At 43.1% G+C, this 18916-nt stretch overlaps 1 protein-coding gene across 1 annotated transcript in view; it reads left to right on the forward strand.

Annotated features, from left to right (window-relative positions):
* KLF13 (KLF transcription factor 13) overlaps positions 1-3733 on the forward strand; it is a 51313-nt gene extending 47580 nt beyond the window's left edge. Inside the window, exon 2 of the mRNA XM_061595609.1 lies at positions 169-3733. Within this exon, the coding sequence (XP_061451593.1) occupies positions 169-461 (293 nt within the window). The 3' untranslated portion in view covers positions 462-3733. The remainder of the gene's footprint in view (positions 1-168) is intronic.
* The last annotated feature ends 15183 nt before the right edge of the window (positions 3734-18916 follow it).

Below are 18916 nucleotides of genomic sequence, written 5' to 3' on the forward strand. Positions count from 1 at the left end.
TTTTTAATTTCATTCATTTATTTATTTTTTAAAAAGAGATGCATTTAATTATTTTAAAATGTTATAAGCTGACTACAGTGTCTGACTGAGAGGCAGGATAGAAACATGTTAATACAAGAAGAATTCAAGAAACAAGGCGATCTCACTCTCTTTTCTCTACCTCAACAGGTGAGAGGCCGTTCGAATGCCGTTGGGAAGAATGCAACAAGAAGTTTGCCCGTTCTGATGAGCTGGCACGGCATTTCCGCACTCACACTGGGGAGAAAAAGTTTGGCTGCCCTCTCTGTGAGAAGCGCTTCATGCGCAGTGACCACCTGACGAAGCATGCCCGCCGGCACAACAATTTCCACCCCAGCATGCTGAAGAGGAGAGGTGGGAGCAGCTCCCGGACAGGATCTGTGAGTGACTACAGCCGTTCAGATGCATCAAGTCCCACCACCAGTCCCGCAAGCTCCCCATAGATATGCCTGCACAGGATGCCAGCACTTTGCTCTTATCATATATATATAATTTCTTGGGAGTTTTATTTGCATTGAACACTTGGATTGGTGTTATTTTTTTTAAAAAAATGCATCATTTTTAAGAAAACAAAAGTGCATGTAGTCTTCTCTCATTGCAGCCTCCCCAGCAGGATATCTCTGGCACAGCGGAACTAACCACCGGCATTTCTTCTCCATTTTCCTGCCAGCAGTTTCTTCCTGGTCAAGATTTTCAGTTATTTTATCTGCCACCCTCTATTCTTCAAAGCCTTATGAAGAGTCTCCTGTTAATAGTTTTCAAATATATCTATATATTTTTTAAAAAATACTTCTGCTCAGGTGTCAAAGCAAATTTTATGGAAAAAGAATGCAAAAGCGGAATGCCCAGTTGAACCAGTTTGCGTTCCACCCCTCCCCTCCCCTCCTGCCTCCTCACATCTTTCTCAGGGATATGTATTTATGTAACACAGTAAGTACAATGAAGACGCACCCTCCTGCAGCCTCAGTTGGTAAACAGATTTGCACTCAAAAGAGTGGTGTTGAGTTCTTTCATACACCAAGGAGGAAAACAATTCTGGACTTCGCGCTCAAGTGGTTTGGTTTCACATTTGGTATAAATACACTTGGGGAAACAGGACCATATATGGCACGCCCCTTGACTGTTTCAGTCAGTCACTCTCTCCCTCTCCCTGCCAATGTCATTTCATACTGAGATGATTTTACCACACCAGCTTCCTGCTGCAGAAACCTTCTCTACCAAATTTGATAAAAGTTCCCCCACAGCCACCATTTTGGGGGATTGGGTGGAAAGTTTTTTTTTAACACCCTCCCCTCAACAAACTAGATGCCTTAATTAAATTTTCTAAATATCAGGAAATGTATTTATACTTGGGAGCCATGTATTTAAGTATAAAATGGCAGGATTGCGCTTTTTAGGCATCACAGCTTCCAGTTTTCTTGGGTTCTCCTGTGGAAGACCCAGTGAAATATGTGAGGCTTCTGCAGATGGACTTCCCAGGAGCTTGTGCCCCACATTGTCCTGGAGCCTCTGCACTGCTCATCTGCTATGTGAGTAAGAAAAACAGGCACCTGGATTGTATCAACTTGAACAATTTTATTGAAAAAACACCCTGGGGAAACTGTTTGTTGAAATTCATCAGAACTTTATCAAGGTACCGGTCTGTTATGAATACTCTTTGTTCCAGTAAAACACACTTCTTAAAGCACAATGCTTCCATCCAACACTGTAGCTATCTGGTCAGTAAATAATAAGATGAAACCTAGTAACAGTAATCAGAAAGTGCTCTCTTACTAAGAAAGGAGGGGAAAGCAAAATGTGTATCTAGAAAGTGTTACAAACTTGGTGTTTTAGCTCAAGAGAACTTCATCTTTCTCCTACATAGGTAGCATCCCATAGGAGTAGAGTCTGACTGGACATATATATGAAAACCCCTTTCCCCAACCAGCAAGTCAAGGGTCCCCAGATGGGTTCTTCAGTTCTCTTGGCTACTACAGTGGATCTCTCAACCTGTCACAGGACTCACCCGTGACTTTAAGTGTACATCCACAAGATAATCTGCTTCATTCGCAGTTGGAGAGGCTAACTCTAGCCACATTCTATTGCGCCTACCTTTAAAAAAAGATTTGCGATCTTTTCAAAAATAGGCACCTCAGCCCAGAAGAGAGATTTGTCTGCTTAAATAGCCTTCCACATGCATTACTGGTGCAGAGATGCATCTTGATGAAACTTTGGACTCAACTGAACTGGCTTGATGTATCTCTTGATGTACATCTGCCCCTGGGGCCACCAGTTGTTATGCACTTACAGCTGGATCAGGTCCAAGGTTCAGAAACACAAAGATGTTTTAACTAGAAATTGGTCTATGCTTTACAAAGTGCAAAAAAAAAACACAAAAAAGCCAACAAGAATATTGGGAGATTTTTTAAAGAGACCTCATTATTGTTGGCTTGGTTGGTTCTGATGCTGTATATTAAATATTCGGGTGCTTTTCTTTGTGATTGTTTTCCATTATTATTATTATTATTAACAATAATAATAACAATTTTTACTGTAAAAATTAAATGCAGTTGATTGTAGCACAGTAACACCATAACCCCAAACTGCTGTTTACAATAAGTGTATCTACATTCCAGATGTGTCTTAACCAGATCTTCCTTTCTGCTTTGCAATAATTCCATTTTGCCAGCTTTAAATATGTACTGTATATGAATTGTCAGAGGAAAATAATGTCATCAATTAAAAAGTTGTTTCTAGGTACATAGAAAGATTGCTCTATATACCAGGCACCCTCTCCACTGTACTGCCACCTAGTATAAAAACAGAGGTCAAAATGTAGATATTTCAGTATTTTATGGGCACTTGTTTCAAATTTCACATTTACAGGAACATTTCCGACTTCATTCAGCTATAAACTGGACTAGGCAAGGCTTCTCAGTGTGGATTCATAACCGTAGGCAGGAACAATGGGCCAATTTGGCTGTTATTATGGGCAGTCAAAGTCTTGTTTGTTTTGCGTAATGAGTTGCAAGTCCTCTATAGGTTTATAGGAAGGTGTTGCATTCTGGTTCTGGAGCTAGGGCAATACTATCTATGGCAGCATCCAATGAGATTGGCCAAGTAAAGTTACCCAGAGGCTGTAAACATACTAGTCGCCAGATCAAAGCTTTTCCATTAGCCACACCCAGAGGGGTAGGGGTTGATTTGCCTTTCAGTTGCAAAATTTCTTTGAAGCTGATTTTTTATTTTTAAAAAATGCACTCAAGCAGCTCCCACAGTACAGTAAAAAGGGGCAGGGTTTGAGTAGCGTCATGTGCCCCAGGTTTCAGAAGAGAGAGGTAGAGAGAGATGCACTTGAACCTGCAGAACAGTCAGTGTGTTCTACCCAGAGATTGGAAATACACATTCTGGATCATTTCCGTAGCTAAGGCTGGAGGTAGATATTGAGAAAATCCCCCACAATTAAGAGGGAACATTAATTGCCTATAAAAAGGCATTCTCACTAGGAATACAGCTAGTAATAGGGACTGATTTATGAATAGATAGGAGCAAGTATTTATTTCCACAGTAGGCAGAATATATGGGACAGTAAAACCTAATCTAACTATATCACCTTCTGTTAAGAAATCACTTGAGAACATTATTATCTCTCAAAAAGAAGCTAGGGTTGCCAGACTCAGAGCCTGACACTGATCCTGTATTTTTAGGAGAAGTGAAAGTCAGCCAAGTGCAGGTGTTCTTGCAACAGTGTAATGGGAAAAACCACAAGGTGGAATTCTCCCTTTCCTCTGAACAACTTTTAAAGATACAGAAGACCTCTGGGAGGCCTGACCTGGCAACCAATAGATCTTCTGTATCTTTAAAAGTTCTGCAGGGGGAAGGGAGAATTCCACCTTGTGGTTTTTCCCATTACAGTGTTGCGAGAAAACCTGCACGTGGCTGACTTTCTCTTCTCCTAAAGATACAGGATCAGGATCAGTCTCAGGCCATGGACCTGGCAACCCTAAAAAGAACCATATTTCTCTTTCCTTTCATGAACAGTGTGAAATTGCAATAATAAATGGTACTATGCATTAGTAAATTCTCTGCAAATCATGGCCAGCCCAAGTGCACAAGGAATAGTTCGGGGTGGTTATATTTTTAGAGGTGCAGAATGAAGCAGCGTGTAAGCCATAAACGAGACCATGCATGATCCAAGAGTTATACCAAAGACTTAATGATGGTGTAAGTTAACTGGTCGTGGAGTATCCCCACCCTTGCATGGTTTATCTGAATTGGATTGCTTACACTAAATGAGACCAAGGGTCCATTTACCCAAAGACAGTAATGGCTTTCCTTGGTCTTTTCCAACCCTGAAACCGGAGATGCCAGGGGCTGAATCTGGCATCCTCTGCACATGCAAAGCATTCTACCACCGAGCTAAGAGTTGTTTGTATACATAGAAAAATACAGGCTGCTGTCTTAAATCTATTTACAGTCTCATTAATCTTGATGTAACATGCAAGTACATAAGGTCAGGACTGTGGCCTAGATATGCAAACAAAAGGGAAAGTATTGCATATCTATTTATTTGAGACATTTTAAATTTGGGATTGAGTGGAAGCATGCAGGATGCTTCTGACGTGCCTCTGAGATTTTTTTTAAAAAAAAACCATTTCCGTTCTTTACAGTTTCATAAATAATAGTAAACATATATCAAAACACTCAGGGTTTGCTAATAAAAGTCTCCTGTCTAGTGATAGGAAGGAACAAAACCTTGTTTTAGCCTTGCTGGCAACTGTTTGATTATTGGTGTAGGCTGTATCGAGTTTGATGAAAATTCTGTTTTGGATTTTTAAATGGAAAAGGGCTCATATGAGCAAGACATGAGAGTGGATGCATTTTCCTTTTCTCTCCCCTCCCCCTATGTTTTCCTTTTTATTTCAGAATATCTGATTGTATATAGCAGTTATCTGTGAAGTTATCAAGACTTCCTGTGCAAAACATATAGCATTAATTTTCATGAGGGTTTCAGCTTCATGCTCTAGAGCACATTTGCAAAAACCTGTTGTGCACAGGGCACGTGGCCCACTAAACACACCCACTTGCTCTGCACTGCCTTGTGGATTGGTGTCATGTGTAGATGCATAAATAATTCATGAGATGAGTCCATTCCCGCACTCAGTCAGGAGAGTGTCATTGTCATTTTACCATATTGTTTCTCCTCGGACATGCATAGTTTGGTCATCTTACAAAAGTAACTTCACAGCAGTGGGTGCAAACACTGCTTTAGGGTGCTCTGTAGTATTGTAATCCAGCCCAATAAGCAATACAGAGGCATTTCCACAGACGTTGAAGCGTTCTAAGTGTGTATATGTTTGGAACAGATAAATTCAGTCCAATATTAGGAAGTGGTAGAGACTCAAGGTAGAGGGGTAAAAATGGGTGACTGCGCAGAGCAATCCTATGAACACTTTCTACACACACACACCCAAATCTCTGGTGGATTTGCCACTACAGTGTTCATCTGAATCCAACCAATGGCAACAACTGGGGATAGTTCATGCTGGGCCATATAAATGGTAATCTGGTTCCAGCTGCCTTACTACACACAGGTGAGCTAAAAAAGACCAAAGTTATAGTTACATAGATAGCAGATCAGGTGGTCAAGGCTGGCTCCAGGTTTGAGAAAGCCCTCGGCAATGTGTCCTTTGATGGGCCCTCTCCTGACAGAATTGCTTGGGCACGGTGTGGCCGTCCTCCAAGCGGTGCCAGGTGGGTGGGTCTAGCCAGAGCTAAGCTAGGCTGTGGAAACTTAAAACAGTGCCTTGATCCAGTGGCCTGGTGCTGCTTGGGATGCTCAGTCAGCTTGGGATGCTCAGTCAGAGAAAAAAAGGAAGAGGGGGGAGCACTGGACCCTGCCAAAGTGCTGGCAGCTGCCCAAGTCTTCCCAGGGCTCCTGGGTGTTGACATCACCCCTGCTGGTGGCAAAGCTCTTCTTGGACAGAGCCACTTTTGTCTGCAGGTGGGAATATATACAACTAGATGTTTGGGAGAAATATTTGAGCCAAGTCTAGTTTTCTATGAGCAGGGAAGAGTTGTTAAGAACATAAGAAGAGTCCAACTGGATCAGACCCAAGGCCTATCTAGTCCATCATTCTGTTCTCACAGTGACCATCCAGATCTCCATGGGAAGCCACAAGTAGGACATGAGAGCAATAGTCCTGTTATTATTTCTTCCATGAGGGAACATTCAAACAGTCACCCGCCCCATACCTGCAGTCTGAAGTGGCTGAAGTGATAGAGGTAAGAGCAGTTTCCCCATCTGCTTGGCTTAGAAAGAGGCTAGCTGCTGGCTGCTACCATCAAGAACAGAATATGGAACCAGAGAATCGTAGAGTTGGAAGGGACCCATAAGGCCATCGAGTCCAACCCCCTGTGCAATGCAGGAATCCAATTTAAAATACTTTAAGTTGTATATGGACATGCTAAGAGTGGATTCTGAAGTCCAGTTGAGGTTGTGTCAGCTGGGCCATTTGCTGGAAGGCACTGATAGATTCATGCTGCACAACAAGTTCCTGGGTCACCAGCTCCTGGAACATGCATGAACGATGCAGTGAGCATGGCAGGTGGGCCATGACCTCCCCGTGCATTCTAGAGCATTCAGGTGAACTGTTGCCGTGCTGGCCTCCCCCCCACCCCCCACGAGAACAGAAAACACTTCTCAGATCAAAAGCTCTTCCTCCTCCATCATGACCCATTTGTGTGAATCTTCCCCAGATCATCTAAGAAGCTGGAATGATGACAGTTCTGATGACAGAGAAACTCTAGGCAAGAGGGCCTAGTACTGTTAGATGCTGGTTCTGTTTTCCCCCACCTAATTTCTCCTTACTTCTGTCCTAGTCACTTGCTATAGGGTAGCTGTTCACAATTGTGTCCTGGGAATAGTGTATGGCAGTGTATATTATAAGTGTAGATGTGTCTGATGGGTTTCTGCATTTTACACACATTTTACTGTAAAAGATGGTCTTCTTTACGGCATGCATCTCACAGTAACTTCCAGCCCTGCAGCCTTCTACCAAGTCTTTCAAAGCTCATGGCCTTAAACAATTGGAGTGCTTTGTAATATAGGGTAAGCCTTGAGTGTAGAATCCGGTTACAGGATATTAGCATATGAGGCTCTCATCCACTCCTAGCTTAAGCCAGGCAATAGTGATAAGAGCTGTATAAATTGAAAAAGGTTTTATGTAGCTAAGTGTAAGGAAAACTAACTCTGTATATAAACCATAAATCTGCCTTCTCATAATCATTTATTTTGCTAATTTAAACTGGCAGCATCTGCACACCAATTTCTTGATGTGCTACTAATCCCCAGGTAGAACTTGAACAATGCAAAAATACAAATGAGAGCAATCTTCTGGGGGTTTCTGTGCAGGTTACTACTGGAGGTCAGTATACACTATCAGCAGAACCAAGTGTTAAAGCTCATCTTGGACTTTACCTATTCAGGCTGCCAATGAGGGTGGTGAAGGTAGTTTACATGATTGGATGTTCCACCATTGGGCATGGTGGGGAGGTACCCTTCACACTATCAGGTCAAGAAGAAAGGTTCACTTTTAGTCTTGCCCTGAGATATTATTTTTCTGTGTGCAGGGTTCTTTGTTTGCTTGTTTGAATGTGGGAATGTTCAGACATGCTACTCCCACACTTAAAGCCTGGACGTGATGCAGTCCAGGCAAAAGGTTTACCACTTGATCTGGCTGATTGTATCCACTAGCCCTATTGAATTAAACAAAACAACACATTTGCCTTCTTGCATGGATCTCAGTTACTTCAGTCAGTTGATCTGGGAGGCGCTGCGACTGCACTGCAGCCGTGGTGTTTACCAGGATGCTTGACAGAGAGCTGCATAATGGCCTCCGACCTGGTGGGGAGGGAGAATGCAGGCTAGGCATGGTGGAGGAAAAGAGCTGAGCTGTGTTTATTTATCCCCTGTAGACCCAAGTACAGTATATATGTCAATATTCCTCCCACACATGAGGGGGAATATCTTCAAAACAACTCTGGGTATTCATTTCATTACAATTAATGATGAGCTTGGCCAAAACCTCTGGGCACAAATACCTTTGAATCTTGGAGAAGTGAAACATTCCTCTGTGCCTCAGGGCTGGTCTACATGTTGCTATTCATTTAGTGATGAGCACTTTGCTCTCATTCCCTGCCTAGCCTTGCCTTTCCCATGGCCTTCTCAGTATTTCTTACCATTCCTTCTCCCACTCTTTAGCATGCCCCAACACTGTCCAAATGTGGATTTTAAGTAGAGACCTGCAAAAATGTTGCAGCGTATTCCCAGCTCCTGATAGGAGTGTTTCTGTTCAGGGCTCGTCCTGGCTTGAGGAGCCTTGTCATGCTGTTGAGGGTTTGCATTGGGAAGAGGTTCCAGGAAGCGTTTAAGGGGAAAGGATACCTTTCTGTCTTCCTCACCATCCTGAAACTTTCCCTCACTGTGCTGAAAGAATGCTAAATGCTAACTTTAGCAAAATGCTAAAAGGCCCAAATTTGGAGCCATCAGCAATGTTACGGAGGCAAAGGGGACGTATAGAAGTGTTTCTGCATGGTAAATGCAACCTGTAGACCATCCCCAGGTCCCGTCTCTCTTGAAGTTATAACTGTGTATGTTTAGTTACTTGTGCATAAATATATAGTGAGATAGATAGATATTATCTGTGTGTGAGTAAGGAATGACAGTATGTGGATATTACACATGTTTACATACATATCTTCATTCTGGGGATGAAAGATGACAACACCGGTCACCATTTCACCCTCATCCGTTTTCTTAACAGCACCTCAGTGCTTTCATGGGTCACTTTTTTGGATTTTTTAAATGAATCACTACATTGAAGTATTGCAGTTGTACAGCCATATGTTGATCTCTACTTGCTCTGCTGTAATCTTTTTTTAAAAAAATGTTATTTTGTACTGCATAGATTTATATATTGTGACAATGTTCCTATACAACAAACAGAAAAGACAGACAACTAACAAATGTCAAATGTCAACTTGTATGCATGATTAGTGATGTTTGCATTTCTAAATAAAATTAATGATTAAGACTGAGGCATTTATCAATTTGCTCCTAAATAATATTCAGAGCATATCTGCATCACATGCCTTTCCCTCTTCAGAAAGGACCCTGGAAACGGAAGGTTTCTGAGGGGGAAGGCCTAAGGATTCCTAGCAGTTATAGAAAGATACAATTCACTGGAAATTCTCCTGCACAAGCTCTATTGAACGGCACAAGAGAGCTCTCTGCCTTCACTTCAGTGCGGCTTGCACAGGAGAACCTGCAGATGGATTATGCTGAAAGACACTAGATCTGGCATATTTAACTTCTTTTCAAAAAACTTATTAGCATATTTGAACCTTTACACTACAAACGTAAGTATATCTACTAGGAAGTAAATTCCCTTGAACTTCTGAGTAAGAAGCTTAGAGTTGTGGTGCTGTTGTTTTTTTAAGAGCAATACAAAGCGTTTCTAGAATGTCTGTTCTTGGGAACTGTATTGGCACAGTTTCTCAACTGTCACTGCTCAGATACAATAATGTTACAGGCTTCCACACCCAAATGGCCACACAGTTGAATGCATGTTCGGTTGGCACGTTGTTTAAAGGGAGTTTCTGCCTTGCCCTTGACTCAACAATTTATCATTAATTCTGTAGAGATTTGGCCTGTATCCATCTACGCAGGAGATAATGAATGTGGGGTTGACAATGGAGTGTTCCATAAGGTTGACTGTGCCTCTGGTTTTCAAGGAAACAATCCCAGAGTGTGTCTACCTACTGATCACTGGAGACCAATTAAAGCTACAATAACACAACCTCACAGGAAAGTGTGATGGCACAGAGGAACAGTGATTGAAACACGATGGAAAAATCATGGTACACTGTGTAAAATCATTGGCATTGCTCCCCAACTGATCACAAAAGGAATACACCCACTGAATTTTGTCTTGGAACAGCACTTAAGTGTACTGAATACAATATGTCACTTAATCTATGTTACAAACATTTACATCAGCTTTTTACCCATTTAGCCACCTCGGTTTCCTTTGAAGAATCCTGGAAATTGTAGTTAAGTGAGGAGGCTAAGAATTGTTTGTTAGAAATTACTATAGCTTCACCCATCAGGCAGTCACAGCTCCCCGGATGCCCTGGGTAGAGAGTAGGACTGTTTATCCCATTTAATGTGTAGTATAATAGATACCCACTAAAATAAATCATATTCCCACGTCATCAAGAGCAATTAGCAGCAGCCCAGCAACTCCCTCTTTTAATTTTTTATTGGATTTAAATTTACATTTGTTTAAATCTGTTTACAACATCATATCATATTCAAGATGTCCATAAAAACAATTTTATCAGTTTTATATTGATTCTGGTACAGAATAAACAGGAGCCAATTCTATTGAAATGTCTGAATAATTCGAGTTATTTCCTTCCTTAAGTGTTTATAACTGGTGATTTGACTCATCAACTTAATGGCCCATATTTTCCTTACCCATCCATCAATCAACAGTTATCACTTCTCTAAGTCTTGGTGTCCATGATCTGTGCAGTTATTAGCATGTGTGATATCCAGAAATGTATACCTCCTTATATATATATCTCACATATCCATAAGCATTCTAACTGGCTTCATTTGTAGGTCACCTATTTGTAGGTCATTCTGAATATCTGGAAATGGCTGACCCGAAATGGACCAAGAATAACCACATTTTTTTCTCTGTTTACTGGAAAAAGTAATGCCCCATTTTGTGTGAAGGGGCATGTACAAATTGGCTTCTAGCACATGCAGTCAATGCAAATAAAATCCAGAAGCAACTTGCATGACTCTTCATATATTATACAGGATGTGCTTTCCATAACAAGGAGGTTACATTCTGAATTGGGGAACCTAACAAAGTAGCCATGGAACTGAAAAGGGTCCATTGTGCTGCATAAATCAGTGGCTCTTTCCTCTTACATAAAGCTGTTTGGACCTTTTTTCCTCTCTTTGAAATGTGTGACAGCGGTGGCACTCCTTACATTGCTGACCAATTCTTACATATAATAATAAAAGCCCAGGATTTCTGCTTCTGTGGAGACTAGAGAGATGTCCTCTGATGAGGGCTTCCAATAAAGCCAGAGAACCTTTTCAGGCTGTGTTCTTCATGCAATTATAAGTTGACCAAAAGAACTTTACATGCTTAATGCTGCTACACTGCATATCTTGAGGGTGGAGACAGAACCTGTGGGGTAAAATTCTCGTTACCCACTCGGCAGGATGATGATACTCTAAGCAACCACTGATGACCCTTTCTGAATTGTCCTTTTAAGTGGCATGGACAATTTTACTACACAACAGCTAGGCAGATGTGTAGTAAAACAGACATCAGTGTTGGCTCAGACAACCAAATAGTCAAGTGCTTATGTGCACGCTTGTATGTAAGGAGCTGGTACAATGGTGTTCCTTATTAAAGAAAGTCAGGAAGAATTTAAAAAGTGGCCTTGAGTGGAGCTGGCCAGGGTGAGAACAGCACACCAGCACACCTGGTTGTGCTTAGCACAGGGACTTCTGTTATCACTTAGCATTAACGGTGAGGACAGGGAGCCATTTGCAGACTCTTTCATCCCTACTTACTATGGGGAAGAAGAGCAGACACATGAGAGTAGATTTTCTTGGGCAGGCTGGAAGAGATAGATTGAACTCTTGTAGGGAGCCAGAAGGGAAGCAGCCTCAATCTCATCAACAAAAAGAGGCCCGGTGCATACTTGCATGCGTGCACAGCACACAGATATACTTGTGTGGCCTTTCAGAAAGCAAAAGGCCCCGGGGGCCTATAAACACAGGGCCATGAAAGACAGCCATATAATAATCAATAAGCACTTAATTACGCTACACAATGAGGAGTGAAAACATCTATGGAGCATGATAGCTGATTCATCAGAATGTGAACTAAAATATTAACCTGTCCAACCTGATTAGGTGTCATTAGGGCAGGAAGAGCTTTGCATTTGCTTTTAACTTTTGCTCCCACATGCAAAAGCAAACACTCCTTGGCAAGGAGATAGGGCTCTGTGTGTGTGTGTGCACAGTGTACTGAGGAGGAGGTGGGGAACCATTGCTCAGTCATTCTAATGCATACTTCCTCCTTTTGGTATATCCTATCACTTGGAGCAGGCCTTCTTGGTCAGGGTGTGCAAACCTCTCCATTGAAATTTTGCTCGATTTATCAAAACTTTGTTGTCCTCTGATATTCCGTACAGTCTTTGCCTAAGGAGGAAACTTCAGTCTGGCTTTGCATTTAAGCAAAATCTAATGACAAATCACTCATATTTGCTTTGAACAGGATGCCACTGAGGATGCAGGAAGACGGAAGGAATCTAGGGCACCATTTGATCGGAATGAATGGGATCCATTTCATTTGTTCTTCAAAGATGTTGACAAGAACTCACCAGGGAGGACTTGGCAGGGTTGGTCCAGGGAATGGTCCATGCCTCCTTGCAGAGGGCGAGATGTAGATAGCCTTAAAAGAGGCATTGGTGTGCTCCTTCTCAAGTGGCCCTCCTTGCACCTGAGGTATTAAACAACCACCCAGTAATTTGGGGTAAAGTGGTGGGAAGGATGCTGGCTGTTCACCTTCAAGTGTGCTTGGATGACATTAATTCATTAGGCTTATTCAGTTGCATTTCAGGCCTGGGTTTGGCACTGAATCACCAAGTTGGCAATATAATAGTTCCACTTCTGCCTGCAGGACTGGCTCCAGAGGGTAGCATTGTGTGTGTGTGTGTTTGCTCAGCCCCATGGCAGTTGCACTGCAGGGTGCCCCGGGGTCTGTTCTACCCCCCATACTCTATTATAGATTGGGAGAAGTCATCCAGGGATTTGGGGTGAAGCGCCATCAGTACACCAATGACACCGGACTCTCTCTTTCCATTCCTTCGGAATCAAGTAAGGCTGTTGAAATGCTAGATCAATGGGCTGAATGAGGGCCAGTAATCTGAAGGGCAATCCAGGCAATATGGAGGCTCTGTTGGTGGGCGGTTCTCTAGCCTGGGAGGTGGGTAGAAAGTTCAGGTGTATCATCTGCGTACTGGATCCATCTTTGTCACTGGAGGCTCCAGTGGCCTCAGTGGCTAGGAGTGGCTATTTCTAGCTCCGTGAATAAATACTGTTGTGGGCCTCCCCAATTTCTGAGCGGTGAGATTTCCTGGGCTTGGTTTCCTTGGGAAGAAGGTCAGCGGAGGCTGTGGTGTCTTTATGAAATATGGTTTATTTATTTACACACATTCCAACCTGACCTTAGGATGGTGGGGTTCAAGGCATCAGCAGTCCAATATCCAGCTTTTCCATCAGAGTTGCAGGAGGTATCCTAAAGCCATGGTGCAGAGAGCCAGCCTCTCTGCCTGCCTCCAGTTCCCAGGCATTCTCCAGACACCTCTCAACACATTCTAAGCCCAAACCTCTCCTAGCCACCAGGAGGGGGGGAGGCTCTCCTGAAGAGGTTCAATCACAAAAGGATCTTCCTGGCCAATTCACCAATTGCCTGGCACCTGAAAGACCCGTTAGCAAACTGGCCACTCTATTAGCTTAACAAAAGAAACTCATCTGGCCAACAGAGCCAGCCCCTCACCCCAAGGCACAGGATTCCAAATCAGAGGCTGGAAGGGGGGACAGGAATTTCCATTCCAACCCCAAACTCACAACAATACAGTTAAAGAAATACATTTAAAACATAGAATAGATGGTGCTGCTCGACAGGGCTGGCACAAGACATGCAGGGGCCCTTGGGCACCAGCTTGCCCTGGACCCTGGTGCGCACATGCACACCTACCTATTTCTCACAGTGAGGGAGCTTCTTCTGCCCACCCGTTTGCTGGCTCCATCTGTCCTGTCTTTTGCGGCTGCGCGGGCTGCTACACACATATGCATTGCTGCCATCAACCAAGATGGTGGCAGAGGCTTCAGCCCCTTAGGGAAACCTCAGCCGCCATCTTGGTTAATGGCAGTCCTGTGCACACAGCGCATGCAGCCTGCACAGCCACAAAAGACAGGAGAGACGGGTAGGTGGAGCCAGTGAACAGGAGGGCAGAAGAAACTCCCTCCCTGCGATCCACGGCAGCTACATGGTAGATCATGGAAAAGGAGTGCTACTCCTCCCCCACCCTATCGAGATGTGGCTCCAGGGGCCCTCGGCCAGGGCCCAATCTGGCCACCCTTTGGGACCGGCCCTCCTGCTCGAACTTGTGAGGGAGGCCATTTCAAAGTCAGGGTGAATAAAGTGAGAAGGCTCTCTCTCATATCACCTCATATCTCATTTCAGGATGATTAGGGACCATCACCATTGAGATCCCTTCCATGTGGAAAGCCCTCCACATTCTCTTCGTATTTTGTTTAAAAACACCATTACCCCCACTCCCACCTTGCCACTGCTGTCAGCAGACCAGAATAGGTGGTCTAGGTGTGCAAGAGGCAGATGGGTCTATGTCCTCCTTGCCCTAGTGGTGTCTCCAGGGTAAGAGCTGCTGTGTGCTGTTTGATCCCAACTATGTAAAAATGTTAGGGTGTAGGACATTCGAGAATCCTCTTTCATTTTTTTTTTGTTAAATGGGTGTTTGTGTCTTTAAGAGATTAATGTTTGCACTTTCCCAGGCTTTGGTGTTGTGGGTAACTCACCAAATGAGTCATTTTTGCGAGATCCTGGAGACAAAATTGCATGGACACTAAACAGAGCACAACAATAGCAACCAGAGCCCAGAAACTCCTCCCCTGATTCAACCCCCTCTCCTTGCTACACGCACATTTTACACAAACACTCTTTACATACCAAAAGAGTCCAAGTGGAACAGAATCAAGGAATCAATCAGACAAGAGCTACTGGACATACTTTTTTCTCATTCTGTTTGTCTGACCTTCCCCATGGATAGGCAATCCACTGAGAGAAAAGACCCATTTTTACCGTCTGGCCACTGTTTCCCCACATATTTTTAAAAAATTAGACTTGAAACTACTTATTCCTATAGATAGCAAATATCAAGGTTGGAACTTGCTAACTTTTCTGTTGGATCACAGAACTTGGAGGCAGGATTGGAGGCAGTGCTCAGTTACGATTTTGTACAAAGTCATCAAGATTTTGTTTGTTGGTTAGTGAGTTACTTGCACCAAAAAGAACCACATTTTGCATCAAGAAATCTCAAATGCTGTGCTCAAAATCATGTACCATTTGCAGAAATGTTTTCAAGGTGTTATTTGGGGCCTGACGTCTGAGCGTCTGAGCATACAGAGAGCTCATTCATACTGTTGTGTAAAATTGCTAAAAATCCACATTTTCCATGTTCGCATTGTCCCTGGTAGTCCAAACTTGATTACTTTGCACATCCTTCATATTTGGATTAGACAAATTCCCCATCCATTCTGGGAGGAAGGGTGGGATATCAATCAATCAATCAATCAGTCAATCAATCAGTCCTTGTAAGCTTGTCCTTATTTTGATTACTTTACCCTTTTGCTGTTTGCCTGCCGCTGCCTCCACCCTGTTTCTTTCATGAGTCTACAAAGTATGTTTGGCTTGTTTACAAACTCCCTCTCCCCTCCATCCTTCCCTCCCAGCACAGACCATCACTCACATCAGCAAAAATGGGGGTGGGGGTGGACAGAGATGAGAGAAGTCAGGGGGAAGGGACTCCTTTCCCCTTCCCCCCTATGCCTGTGACAGCTCCCAAACAGCAGATTCACAGCCTACATTTAAAGCTTCTGGAAACCTTTTACTTTTATTTTGGCTGATGCCATTCACTTTCTGATGCTCTCCTGCTGCTGCCCTCCCATCTCCTTTTTATTATTTTTCGGACTCTGAGATACGACTTCCTTCTCATCTCATTGTGTTTTGACTCACATAATATAGGGAGAAGGGGGAGGGCAAACCAAGCACAGCCAATGGGAACCCAAGAGGAGCAGGGGGCACGGAAGGAGGTTGAGTTAGAACCACCCACATAAGAAATAGCGAGGCGATGCAACCACAGATCTCTCCTTAGCAACAATTTGCAATCTCTCTCTCTCTCCTTTTCAGAGTATCCCTGCTATGAGTCAATCCAGACTATGGGAGGAGAAAGTGTGGGAAGGCACCGAGGCAGTGACTGGAGGACAAAGTCATATGGATAAGGGGAATCAATGGAGACACAAGGGGCTTACATTACAGATTAAACGGACCTATGCATGAGCCCAGAAATTAAGCACGCAGGTAGGCAGGTCTAAGGGAAGGAGAAGGCAGGTCTAAGGGAAGAATTCCTGATGGAGACTGTAAGAGGAAGGAACTCACACCATTTCACTTTAACTATGCTCAGGATGTGGCTGGGCCATATGCATGCACATACATACCAAATTATTTTTGGAAGAGTAAGCCACTGAGTTTTGCTCACGCTCTGACCAGTCACCATGTTTGAGATAGGATATCATTCCTCTATATCCACCCCACATCAAGGTGTTAGAGACCTTGGGAGAAAGTTGGCTTTCTCTCTGTGTACCGTACCTTCTTTCTGAATGGAAGGTATTAGTCCTAGAAGCTTCTTGACCGTGCTGCATGGCACCACTGACCTTCAAGTGGAATGTCAGCACTACAAGCAGATAACACCCCAATCTAAGGTGAGTCATGCCACTGGATATACTGTACTCAGGCCCAGTGAGTTAACTGTGTACTATCTCTTGCAAATATAACCCAGCCTCCCTACTCACTCTCTTCTCTTGGACTAGGAGAGACCCTGCTCCAGGCCTGGGCTAAGAACCCTGCCAGGGAGCTGTTACCAACACCTGAGTGAAGCTGTCAAGTGTCACGAAAATTCACAACCACTACCATTTCTTTTAGTTTGATTTTTTTTAAAAGCAAGCAAGCAAGCAAGCAGGATGCCAGAGAGAGACAGAAAGGAGGAGGGATCGACAGTCACAGCATAACATTCAGTGTGGATCCCATGTTTCAGATTGAGCTAAAGGCTAAAGACACTTGCTCTATGAAGTCTGACCTAGCATGGCTGGCTTGGTTTTCTCTCTCTTTGCATAACATAGAAAACACAAAGGGAAACCTGGCAGGGTGGGAAGAGGAATCCTCAGCTTGGCATGCCTCTTTGGGCCTCTGCATTGAACCAGTCTCCTTGTAGGGCTTATCTACATGGGAGCATACCTCTGTACTAAAGACACTGCTTTTACCGTCATTACAGATTTGCAAGGTCCACATTTGGTAGCTTCAAACCCGTTGTTTTCCATTCACACTAGTAGGCATTCCTCTGGGAAGGATTAGTGTTGCTGTTTCCTGTGGCCCTGCCCTCTAATTTTACATGTTTACTCCCTCTAGTTCAAGGCTGAAACTGGGAGAGCCCCTGGGCGTGCAGTTGACAAAAAAAAATGAAACTGACTAGACCCGCCCTCCCCTTCTCCATTGTCCCAGCCTGAGTAAAAGGCAGATGGGGGGGAGTGAGTGAAAAGGCAAAATATACAGCGGCTGCGGCAGCTTTTGTGGACAGCAGAGAGAGAGGGAAGAGGCGATGGGGCATTGAAACAGAGCCCGCCAATAAAAATGAAATCAAAGCAAAGTGCCTACAAGGAGGAGCACAACGCAGCTGAGACACTTTTTCCTTTCCTTTCCGCATTATAATTGGATTGGGTTAATACGGATTAAAAGGGGGAAACTGTGATAGTTTCTGCTTGTCTGCAATGTCACACGAACCATGCAAATTACAAGGAGATGCAAGTAGCACCGGACGCATACTAAATCGTTGTGTGGATGAGCCCTTAAAGGGAAAACTAGAGTTGTGTGGTTTTTTAAAAAAATGAAACGTGGCAATTTTCAGTTTAATCACAGTGAAGTTGGTAAGCTATGGAATTTTCTTCCTTCCTGCAGAAAACACATCATTACATGTCTTCCCCCCCCCCAGTGATTTGTCATATATTTATATGCTTCTCAAAAATAACTTTCCCTTTTTGGCCCAGCAATCACAGTGATTTTGAAGAGGGTGTAAGATGTTTCTTCTGAAACACAGAACACACTCCCGCATTCCAATTACATTATATTATACAAAGGAGACAGAAAACAGATCTAGGAGGAAGCTTGGCATTCTGGGCTGAATTTTGTGGATCTTCTTCCACAGCCTTGATACTATGTTCTTCATCAGAGACTCTTCTCTGGGGGCACCCACCTTATGAAGTTAGACAAGCACTTCTCAGTAAGACAATCCCACCCACCCAATACTCTCCCGTGGAAGGCTCGCCTGCTACCTACTCATTTCTTCTTGGTGTCAGATGGAGACTATTTTATCTTCTCAGGTTTTTTGAAAATGTCAGTTGAGTCTCGCTTTATTCTGTTATTTTAGTAGTCTGCTGTTTCTCTTTTGTTGTGTTATGTTGCTGCATTTTTATTTTAAATAGTATTTTAAAGATCATGAAAGCAATTGCTAAGAGATTGGCGCATACTTTCCCCACCCCATTTAATTACTTAATTATTGTCTTGTAAAATACAAAAAACCCTCTCTGATTTGATCCACACAAGGGGGAAAAACCTGCATAGCTATCTGGGATCCAAACAACCTTAATACTTGACTATCATAAGTATAGCCTTATAAAATATTATTTTAAATTATTTTATTGTGTTTTGTTGTTTACTGATGTTACTAGTAAGTTTTTATCTGTTGTAAACTATTTTCTACAACTGCTTGTGTCAACAAGCAGGCTATAAATATCATTAAGTACATAAAAATGCAATGTTTAAAACAAATGTATAATATAATGGCCAACTGCAGCAAAGATCTGCACTGATTAGAAAAGGCATCTTTACCTGGGATTATATTTGGGACCAATAAATCATGATGGAGATACAAAAATGCAATATAATCTGAGGCTGTTCTGGCAAAATAG

The sequence above is a fragment of the Rhineura floridana genome, chromosome 14, assembly GCF_030035675.1.
Source record: "Rhineura floridana isolate rRhiFlo1 chromosome 14, rRhiFlo1.hap2, whole genome shotgun sequence".
Classification (NCBI taxonomy): Eukaryota; Metazoa; Chordata; class Lepidosauria; order Squamata; family Rhineuridae; genus Rhineura; species Rhineura floridana.